The following is a 9,982-nucleotide window of genomic DNA, read 5'->3' on the forward strand; positions in this document are numbered from 1 at the left end:
GACCCCGAGGGAGGACTAAGAGACAACCCCCCCCGAAAAGATGAACCTCAAATTCTGGATACCCCCTCCTGTCAGCTCTGGAAGTCTTAGGGCAGGGCGTCAGGCTGAGGGCTGCCCCGCCCCCACTCCAGTCTCAGGAATTCCCGGATGCGGGCTTGACCTGAGGGGAGAGTCAGGACCCAGAGGAAGTGTCAGGCCAGGGGTCAAGGTGAGGACCCTGAGGGAGGTCTGCTGGTCCCCACCCAGTGCAGAGGACTCCAGAACCCAGGTCCCCTGCGGTCAGCCCTGGGGGCCCGGGCACGCGGACCGGAAGGGGTCGCCCTGACTTCCGCCTGGGGCTTCTCTCAGACAGCGGACAGCTGCGTCCGGAAGGAGTCGGACGGGTCAGTCCGGGGCAGAGTCCCAGGCCGTGCCGGTGTCCGGGTAGGATCCTGAGGGGCCCCGAGCCGTCCCCTCACTGATGAGGGCCTGACCTGAGGGAGACTCAGGACTCAGAGAGAGGGTCAGGTCTGGCGTCAAGGAGAGGACCCTGAGGGAGGACTAAGAGACACCCCCCCCCCCGCCCCCGAAAAGATGAACCTCAAATTCTGGATACCGCCTCCTGTCAGCTCTGGAAGTCTTAGGGGAAGGCGTCAGGCTGAGGGCTGCCCCGCCCCCACTCCAGTCTCAGGGATCAGGGGTAAGGGCTTGACCTGAGGGAGACTCAGGTCTTAGAGGGAGGGTCAGGACAGGGGTCAACATGAGGAAAGAGGGAGGACTGAGTGTCCCCTCACAAAAGAGAGGGACCCCGAATCGAGGTTGGCCCTGCCGTCAGCCCTGGGAGACCCCGGGCGAGACGCCAGGCTGAGGGCTGCCCCGCCCCCACTCCAGTCTCAGGAATTCCCGGATGCGGGCTTGACCTGAGGGGAGAGTCAGGACCCAGAGGAAGCGTCAGGCCAGGGGTCAAGGTGAGGACCCTGAGGGAGGTCTGGTGGTCCCCACCCAGTGCAGAGGACTCCAGAACCCAGGTCCCCTGCGGTCAGCCCTGGGTGCCCGGGCAGGCGGACCGGAAGGGGTCGCCCTGACTTCCGCCTGGGGTTTCTCTCAGACAGCGGACAGCTGCGTCTGGAAGGAGTCGGACGGGTCAGTCCGAGGCGGGGTCCCAGGCCGTGCCGGTGTCCGGGTAGGATCCTGAGGGGCCCCGAGCCGTCCCCTCACTGATGAGGGCCTGACCTGTGGGAGACTCAGGTCTCAGAGAGAGGGTCAGCTCTGGCGTCAAGGAGAGGACCCTGAGGGAGGACTAAGAGACAACCCCCCCCGAAAAGATGAACCTCAAATTCTGGATACCCCCTCCTGTCAGCTCTGGAAGTCTTAGGGCAGGGCGTCAGGCTGAGGGCTGCCCCGCCCCCACTCCAGTCTCAGGAATTCCCGGATGCGGGCTTGACCTGAGGGGAGAGTCAGGACCCAGAGGAAGCGTCAGGCCAGGGGTCAAGGTGAGGACCCTGAGGGAGGTCTGGTGGTCCCCACCCAGTGCAGAGGACTCCAGAACCCAGGTCCCTTGCGGCCAGCCCTGGGGGCCCGGGCAGGCGGACCGGAAGGGGTCGCCCTGACTTCCGCCTGGGGTTTCTCTCAGACAGCGGACAGCTGCGTCTGGAAGGAGTCGGACGGGTCAGTCCGGGGCGGGGTCTCAGGCCGTGCCGGTGTCCGGGTAGGATCCTGAGGGGCCCCGAGCCGTCCCCTCACCCAGAGGACACGGGCTCGGCTCCGCCCTGCGCCGGCATCAGCCCTGAAGCCCCGGCAGCAGGGACGCCGGTGGTGCGTCCTGCCGTCGTGGTGGCAGCCTGAGGGCAGGAGGTTTGCTCTTACAGGTGGTCCTCGAGGAGAGGACCGCCTGGGGCACCCGCAGCGAGCACAGCCCCCACGGGAGGCCCAGGCAGGGGTGGCTGGGCGTGGGGCCGCCTCACTTGCTCGCAGTGTCGGGGCTGTGAACGCCTGTGGCTGACCCCAGCCCTGCCAGGGAAGGGGGACCCTGAGTGAGCCCCAGGGCACCATCGGTGCAGGAGCAGCGGGCACCGCACAGGGGCTGCAGTAGGGGCCAGGCACGTGCTGGCAGATGGGACCCTGCGGGGCCCGCTCAGTACCCAATCTAGGGGGCGCGGGATCCAGGAGAGGGGGGCCTTGGGCTCAGGTGGGCGTCCTCAGGTCAGCCGAGCAGAGGAGCCCCGGCAGGGCCAGGGCTCAGGGTGAGCATCACACCCTGCACCTGTACAAGGGCCCCCTCACGCAGAACAGATGGAACGCTATGGTGCCCAGCCCCACTTGCCTTCTCCATCCCTGGATGCCTCGGACTGTGCAGACTAGCTGCACACTGAGCAGCCATTTCACTTCCTCCCTTAGGTTCTGCAGGGACAAGCCAGCTAGGAGGACAGGAGACCTGCGAGTGCTTCAGGCAGGCATACCTTAAGGAGAAGACCTGTAAGTCGGCCTTGGTCAGAGCTTCCCAGGTTGAGTTTCTCAGCTGTGGCCGCTCACCTCTCTCTCCCCCTCCAGCCTCTAGGACCCCATCGTCCACCCTCCTGTCACGCCCCTGCCTGCTGTGCCCACTCCCGACAAGAGTCACCATGCCTCGGAGACAGAAGTGTCTGTGCCGCAAGCCTGAGGAAGAGCTCCAGGCCCAAAGCAGGATAGCAGGCCCGGTGGGTATGCGGGTTCCCTCAGCTGTGACGCTCCTCGGCCACCTCCTCTCCATCCTCCCCCTTGGCCGCCTCCTCTCCATCCTTCTCCTCAGCTACCTCCTCCTCCTCCCCTTTCCACTCCTCCTCCTACTGTTCTCTGACCCCAAATACCCCTCAGGTGCTTTCTGCTGCTGTGACACCGAAGACTTCTAGCGGTTCTCAGAGGGCCTGCTCCTCCCCTGCTGTCCTGGAGGCCCCTCCACAGAGCCAACCCGATGAGGGCTCCAGCTGCCCAGAAGAGGGGGGCCCATGCAGCTCACAGACCCTGCCACACACCGAGTCCTTGTGCCAAGCCTTGCTAGATGAGAAGGTGGTAGTTTTGGTGGATTTCCTGCTTTGCAAGTACCGAAGCAAAGAGCCCGTCACCAGGGCTGAAATGCTGCAGGTGGTCCCCAGAAAGGACAAGGACCACTTCCCCATCATTTTCAGGGAGGCCTCCAAGTGCCTGCAGCTGGTGTTCGGCATTGATGTGGAGGAAGTGGACCCCAGCGTCCAGTGCTATGTACTCGTCACTGCACTGGGCCTCACCTGTGACGGGATGCGCAGGGACAGTCAGAGCATGCCAAGGACAGGGCTCCTGGTCACGATCTTAGGTGTGATCTTCATGGAGGGCAACCGCGCCCCGGAAAAGCACATCTGGGAAGCCCTGAACATGATGGGGGTGTATGCGGGGAGGAAGCACTTCATCTACGGGGAGCCCAGGAAGCTCCTCACCAGAGACTGGGTGCGGGCAAAGTACCTGGAGTACCGCAGGGTGCCCAGCAGTGATCCTGTGCAGTATGAGTTCCTCTGGGGTCCCAGGGCCCATGCCGAAACCAGCAAGATGAAGATCCTGGAGTTCTGGGCCAAGGTCAATGGGAGTGACCCCAAGTCTTTCCCGTCCCACTATGAAGAGGCTTTGAGAGAGGAGGTGGAGGAGGAGGAGAGGACCCAGGCCGTAATTGGCACCGCCAGAGATGGCACTGCTGCCAGGGCCAGGGTGAGGTCCAGGGCCTCAGCCAGGAGCTTTCTGTGAGTCTAGTGAAGCCTGAGGACAAGTCGTCACTCCAGGGTTGAAGAGGTAGGCGACGATCGAAGTCGTGGAGGGCCACCCGGGGCTGCGGATCAGGTTGTAACGTCTCCCTGTTCCTGGTCCCTGTTCCAGGTCTCAGGGGCTACTTGGAGCTCTGTGCTTCACTTTCTTTACATGTTCCATTTAACAGAAGGTTCAATTAGCTTCAGAACCTCAGTTTACAAAGGACATTGATCCCATGTTATCACTGCTTCTCCAGTGTAAGAGTTTCAATAGTTTGGCAAACACCTCTGGAATCCTTCCACCTTCTGTGATCTGCAGCAAGCTGGCAGGCACTGGAATAGCACTTTCCTGGCAGAGGTGAAGGCAGCCAGCAGTCAGCTAGAGGACAGAGGGAAATAGAGGAATAAATGTAAAGATGGTCCATTCTTGGCTTCCCTTCTCCTTTTCCTCTGAGCTGTAGAATTAAAAGACACACCTGGGTTTGCTTGGCTTATTCTAGAATGCAGTAGACATTAAATCTTTCTAACGAAGCTCGTCCTGCTCAGTGGCTTATTTGTTCCCAAGCACCTGTGGCCGTCTTCTCTCCGGGAGGCAGTGTGCCGGTAGTGGGGGACCCTGGTGGGGCTGCTGGGGCAGCAGCCACCCCGCCCCATGGATGCGAACGGGTAGCTCCGGCAGCGTCAGAGTCCCACGATGACATGTTCTCTACGGCCCGCAGAGCAAGTAAAAGGGAAGCAGTCCAGTGGACCCCCCTGAGCGGAAGCTCTCTGGGGCATTGGGAATTGCAGTGCCTCCTGTGGGAGCAGTTGGGGAGGGTGGTGGCAGGACCAGACCCTCACATGCTGCGTCCCAGAGGGCGTAGAAAGCCTGACCTGGAAAACTGCTCTGGGTTCTTGGTTTTGGATCGGGGCTGACCCAAGGGAGTGCTCCACCTGGGGCAGGGGTGGAAGGTGTTTTGTGCTTGGGCTCCAGTGCAGTTGCACCGGATGCAGGAACGAGGAGTTTGTGCGCATCATCTGCGGGGATCACGTGAGGCTCCCGTGATATGATGCCTGGAAGCCACTGGGCTTCTCTCTTCCAGGGGCGTGGGGGTGGGGGTGGGCGCACCACATGAAAGGGACGTGGGATGAGATTGAGTGGCATATGGTCACCTTTCCTCAAGATAGCAGGTGCTGGGTTTTTGGTGGGGTGTGATTAAAGCAAATAGTGGTTTGGGTGGAAAAGCAGCTGTGACAGAGGGAAGGCTGTTGTATTTGATTCCACTCTAGGAGGTCAGAGTTACATCTGGTTGGGGAAGATGCCCTGACCCACAGATTAAATCATAGATCCTCTAAGAGGGAGAAGTTACTGAATTTTATATAGGAAGCAGCATTCTTGGCTGTTTGCTCTTTGGTGTCCCGTTGGGCTGCATATGCTCTGAAATGTCCTGGAAAACAAAACAGTTCCCAGAGAGGCTGGTAAGGTGTAGGGTTAAAATAATATTCAAAATAGTAGCCATGTATTAAAAATCCAAAATACAGGAAAAATTTGGTAATGGTTGGTGGTGGTAGTAGAGGAACATCGTGGATGTATTTAGTTCTCTTTGGGTAGTGGCTTTTAGGCACATGGTAACTCCCCCCAGGGTGTCTGGAACACAATCTCAAAGTGTTTTCCAAATTGGCTGGTGAATAGGATATGATTTGGTCCATAATCTACTGGGTCTTGGACCTTAAACATGCCCTAGAAAAGCCATGGTTTAATTTTCATCCTTCTTGCGAAGGCAGCTTCTTTTTTTTTAATTATTTATTTTTTTAAATACCAAAAAACACCAAACAACGCAAACATTCCTATTTTGATCATTCCGTTCTACATATATAATCAGTAATTCACAATATCATCACATAGTTGCATATTCATCATCATGATCATTTCTTGGAACAGTTGCATCTATTCAGAAAAAGAAATAAAACATAAACAGAAAAAAAAATTTATACATGCCATACCCCTTACCCCTCCCTTTCATCAATCACTAGCATTTCAATATAAATTTATTTTAACATTTGTTCCCCCTATTATTTATTTTTATTCCATATGTTCTACTCATCTGTTGACAAGGTAGATAAAAGGAACATCAGACACAAGGTTTTCACAATCACACAGTCACGTTATGAAAGCTGTATCTTTATATCATCTTCAAGAAACATGGCTACTGGAACACAGTTCTACATTTTCAGGCAGTTCCCTCCAGCCTCTCCATTACATCTTGGATAACCAGGTGATATCTATTTAATGCATAAGAATAAGTTCCAGGATAACCTCTCGACTCTGTTTGAAATCTCTCAGCCACTGACACTTTGTCTCATTTCACTCTTACCCCTTTTGGTCGAGAAGGTTTTCTCAATCCCTTGATGCTGAAAAGGCAGCTTCTTTTAATCCCTATCCTGTATTGTAGTTTGGAAACTTGATTAGATTTTCTCCACAGAGCTGTGACTGACCCAATTGTGGGTATTAACCTTTGATTAGAGGGAGATGTGACTCTACATATTCCAGGTGGGTCTGGATTAGTTTACTGGAATCCTTTTAAAAGAGGAAACATTTTGGAGAGAGCCACAGAACCACAAGGCCCCACAGAGCCAGAGAACTTTGGAGATGAAGAAGGAAAACACCCCTGGGGAAGCTTCATAAAGCAAGAGGTCTGGACAGGAAGATAGCAGATGTCGCCATGTTCACCATGTGCCTTTCCAGTTGAGAGAGAAACCCTGAACTTCATCAGCCTTTCTTGAGTGAAGGTAACCTTATTGGTGCCTCAGTCTGGACATTTTCACTGCCTTAGAACTGTAAACCTCCAAAAGTTACTAAATTCCCATTTTTAAAAGCCGTTACATATCTGGTATATTGCATTCCAGCAACTTGAAAACTAAAAGGACTAGTTTTTAAAATCACCCTGATATTTGCAGTAGAATTTTAAGGGAATGACGTGCTTGAAACTGGCCCCTGAACACCTACACAGATTCATGTGCTTACCTGTCCCACCCACTGACTCCAGTCCCTTCTAGCTTCAGGGCCTCTCAGGGACAGCATCACCTTAGACCCTGAGCCCTCCCTGACCAGGGCAGGGCAGAGGTATCAGGAGGTGCCGCGTCCCCAGCAGTGGGCTGGGCCTGACATTCTCCGATGCCCTGAGCCTGACCCATGAGAGGCAGGTGTGAAGCCTCTCAGCCACGGTCCTGCTCCCTGAGAAGTGCCCCCATCCCCCCAGTCAGAGATTAAGCCTTTCTCTGGACTCCAGCCTCCTGGGCAAGGGGCTGCCCTCCTGCCTGGCTCTGCCAGCCCTGCCTGTGGCCGGCACTGCTGACTCCTTGTGACCAAGCAGAGGTCCCTGCCTAGCCTGGCCTCGCGTCCCCGAGCTGGGACGGGACAAGAGGGGAGGGCTGGGCTGACGGCCGCATGCAGGGCCTGAAGCCAAGGGAGACCCCCAAAACGACTCTGGGGCAAGGCCAAGGGGTTCAGTCCAAAGGTGCCCCTGTGGCTACTGACACCGCGTCCATGCAGCAAGAATCCACCTGCTCCTCGGGCACTGTGCTTTGGACGGTGTGCCCAATAGCCAGCCTGCCCAGCACGGTTAGCTTGTCCCAAGGGCCCTCATGGCGGTGCCACTCCAACATTCATTCACGGGCTCGCCCTGACACCTGCTGTCTACCAGGCCCCAGGGACACAGAGAGATAGAAGGCAGCTTTGTGGGGCTCCTGAGCTGAGTCCTCAAAGCATAGAGACCTAAGAGACAACACACGTGGCTGCAAGCAGGCCCGGGAAGGGCACACATGGTGGTCACTGGGGATGGAGAACCATGCTAGAAGTGACCCCATGTGGCCCTGGTGGCCAGGCCTCAGCCTCGACATTGGCATTGTCCCTTCCCCTGTGGGTGTCTGGGAGTCATTGAAAGCCTTTATGCCCAGGGATCACCCAATCACAGAGCTGATCTAGAAAGGTCAGTCGTTAGACAGCTTGGAGCAAAGATGGGAGGTATGCCTGGTAGGGGGCTCCTGCCTGAGTCCTGATGAGGCATCTTCTAAGGCTGGATTAGGGCAGTGGGTGGGTTCCAGAGATGTTTAGGAGGCAGAGGGGCCAGGTGGGTGGCCCAGTTAGGTTTGGAGTCTGAGGGAGAGGAAAGACCTGGGGATAATTAAGGAATATGTTGCTTCCCATAGCCTGGTTCTATGTGCTTGTGTTTGGCTTACTTTTTTTTAAAACAAATATCTCATTCTCCAAAGTTTCCTCATGTCCATTTTTTTTTTATTTCCAAGTACATTTTAAAAAGTAATTATAGAATAGATTTTAAAGTTTGGTATGGGTTACAGTTTCACAATTTTTCATTTTTTCTTCTAGCTCTTCCAAGACACTGGAGACCAACAGAAATATCATATAATGATTCAGCAGTCATATTCATTTGTTAAATCCTACCTTCTCTGTTATACTCCTCCTTCTCTTTAAATAACATATCTACATAAAAGCAATAAATCTCAAAGTATATCACAACAGTTAGCTGTAGAACAGATTACAGAGTCTGGTATGGGTTACAATTCCACAATTTTAGGTTTTTATTTCTAGCTGCTCTAAGGTACTGGAGGCTAAAATAAATATCAATATAATGAATCAGCACTCATACTCGTTTGTTAAATGTATAATTCCACCATCACCTTTGATCTTTCTCCTACTTTTTAGGGGTATTTGGGCTATGCCCATTCTAACTTTTTCATGTTGAAACGGACTGTCCATAATATGGGATAGGGGAATGGAACTAGTTGATGTTCTGGAGAGGCGGGCCACTCTGCATTTCAGGATTATCTGGTCCATGGACCCATCTGGAGAGTGTAGGTTATGGAAAGTTTCTCTAGCACATGGAACCTTTGTAGAATCTTATATAATGCCATAGGTGTTCTTTAGGATTGGTAGGAATGGTTTTGGTCAGGGTTTGGCAAGTTAAGATAGATAGCAAGGTCTAATTGAAGCATGCATAATAGTGACCTCCAGTGTAAACTCTCAACTCTATTTCAACTCTCTCAGCCACTGGTACCTTATTTGTTACACTTCTTTTCCCTCTTTTGGTTAGGATGGCATTGTTGATCCCACAGTGCCAGGCCAAGTCTCATCCCTGGGAGTCCTCTCTCATGTTGCCAGGGAGATTTTCATCCCTGGATGTCATTTCCCACGTAAGGGTAAGAGTAATGGTTTCACTTGCCAAGTAGGGCTTAGAGAGAGGGAGAGAGGCCACCTCTGACCAACAAAAGAGGTCCTTCAGAGGTGACACTTAGACTCACAAGTTCGGGTAGGCTAAGCTTCTCTACTACATACATAAGCTTCACAAGAGCAAGCCTCAAGATCAAGGGCTTAGCCTATTGATTTGGGTGTCCTAATGTTTGGCACAGTATCCGGGGTTTCCCCAAGGGTAAAGTTTGATAGTTCCAATTTTTTCTCTCATCCCTCAAGGGACTTTGTCAATACTTTTTGATTATCTGTTTAATATGCTCTGGCATGTATCTGGGCATTACATTAAGCTATACAGGATTACAGACCCTCATTCTTATTCTGGGCTCCCTGTGTTTAGATTGTTTAAATGATCTATCCAGACAGATTCAGTTAGATTATGTGCTACAGAAAACCTAGGTTTTGGACATAAAACTTTCTTACTTTGGTCTCAAAGACTAGGTGAAGTTCTAAAATATAAGCAATGTCTTCCTTAACCCTGTATTCTGAATTGCCTTAATCCCAACCCGATCAGCTTCATTCTTATCTCTAAATACCAGTTATACATATATAAAACAGCCCCTCAAAACCCAGAAATAACAATTACACTCCAGACTAATATTCAGTATTCAACCATACGTATACACCATCATTTGCCAATCTTCTATAGTATCTATCCTCTTGTGTCTGGTTTATTTCACTCAGCATTATGTCCTCAAGGCTCATCCATCCTGTCATGTGGTTCAGGACATCATTTTATCTTATTGCTGCATAATATTCCATCGTATTTATATACCACATTTTGTTAATCCACTCATCTGTTGATGGGCACTTGGATTGTTTCCATCTTTTGGCGATTGTGAATAATGCCGCTATGAACATTGGTGTGCAAATCTCTGTGTCACTGCTTTCAGCTCATCTGGGTATATATTGAGTAGTGGTATTGCTGGGTCATAAGGCAAGTCAATGTTTAGTTATCTGAGGAACTAGCAGCTGTACCATTATACATTCCCACCAACACTACATAAGT

The 9,982-nt window shown here is 52.8% G+C and overlaps 1 protein-coding gene across 1 annotated transcript; it reads left to right on the forward strand.

Moving 5' to 3' along the window:
* The first annotated feature begins 342 nt into the window (after positions 1-342).
* Positions 343-4,425, forward strand: LOC143671473 (melanoma-associated antigen 10-like). The gene is given in 4 exon segments (XM_077146644.1): positions 343-383; positions 2,377-2,454; positions 2,530-2,702; positions 2,704-4,425. Coding segments are annotated over 2 exon segments (1,128 nt in total). The 5' UTR covers positions 343-383; positions 2,377-2,454; positions 2,530-2,600; the 3' UTR covers positions 3,730-4,425.
* The last annotated feature ends 5,557 nt before the right edge of the window (positions 4,426-9,982 follow it).

This window comes from Tamandua tetradactyla, chromosome X, assembly GCF_023851605.1.
Source record: "Tamandua tetradactyla isolate mTamTet1 chromosome X, mTamTet1.pri, whole genome shotgun sequence".
Taxonomy (NCBI): Eukaryota; Metazoa; Chordata; class Mammalia; order Pilosa; family Myrmecophagidae; genus Tamandua; species Tamandua tetradactyla.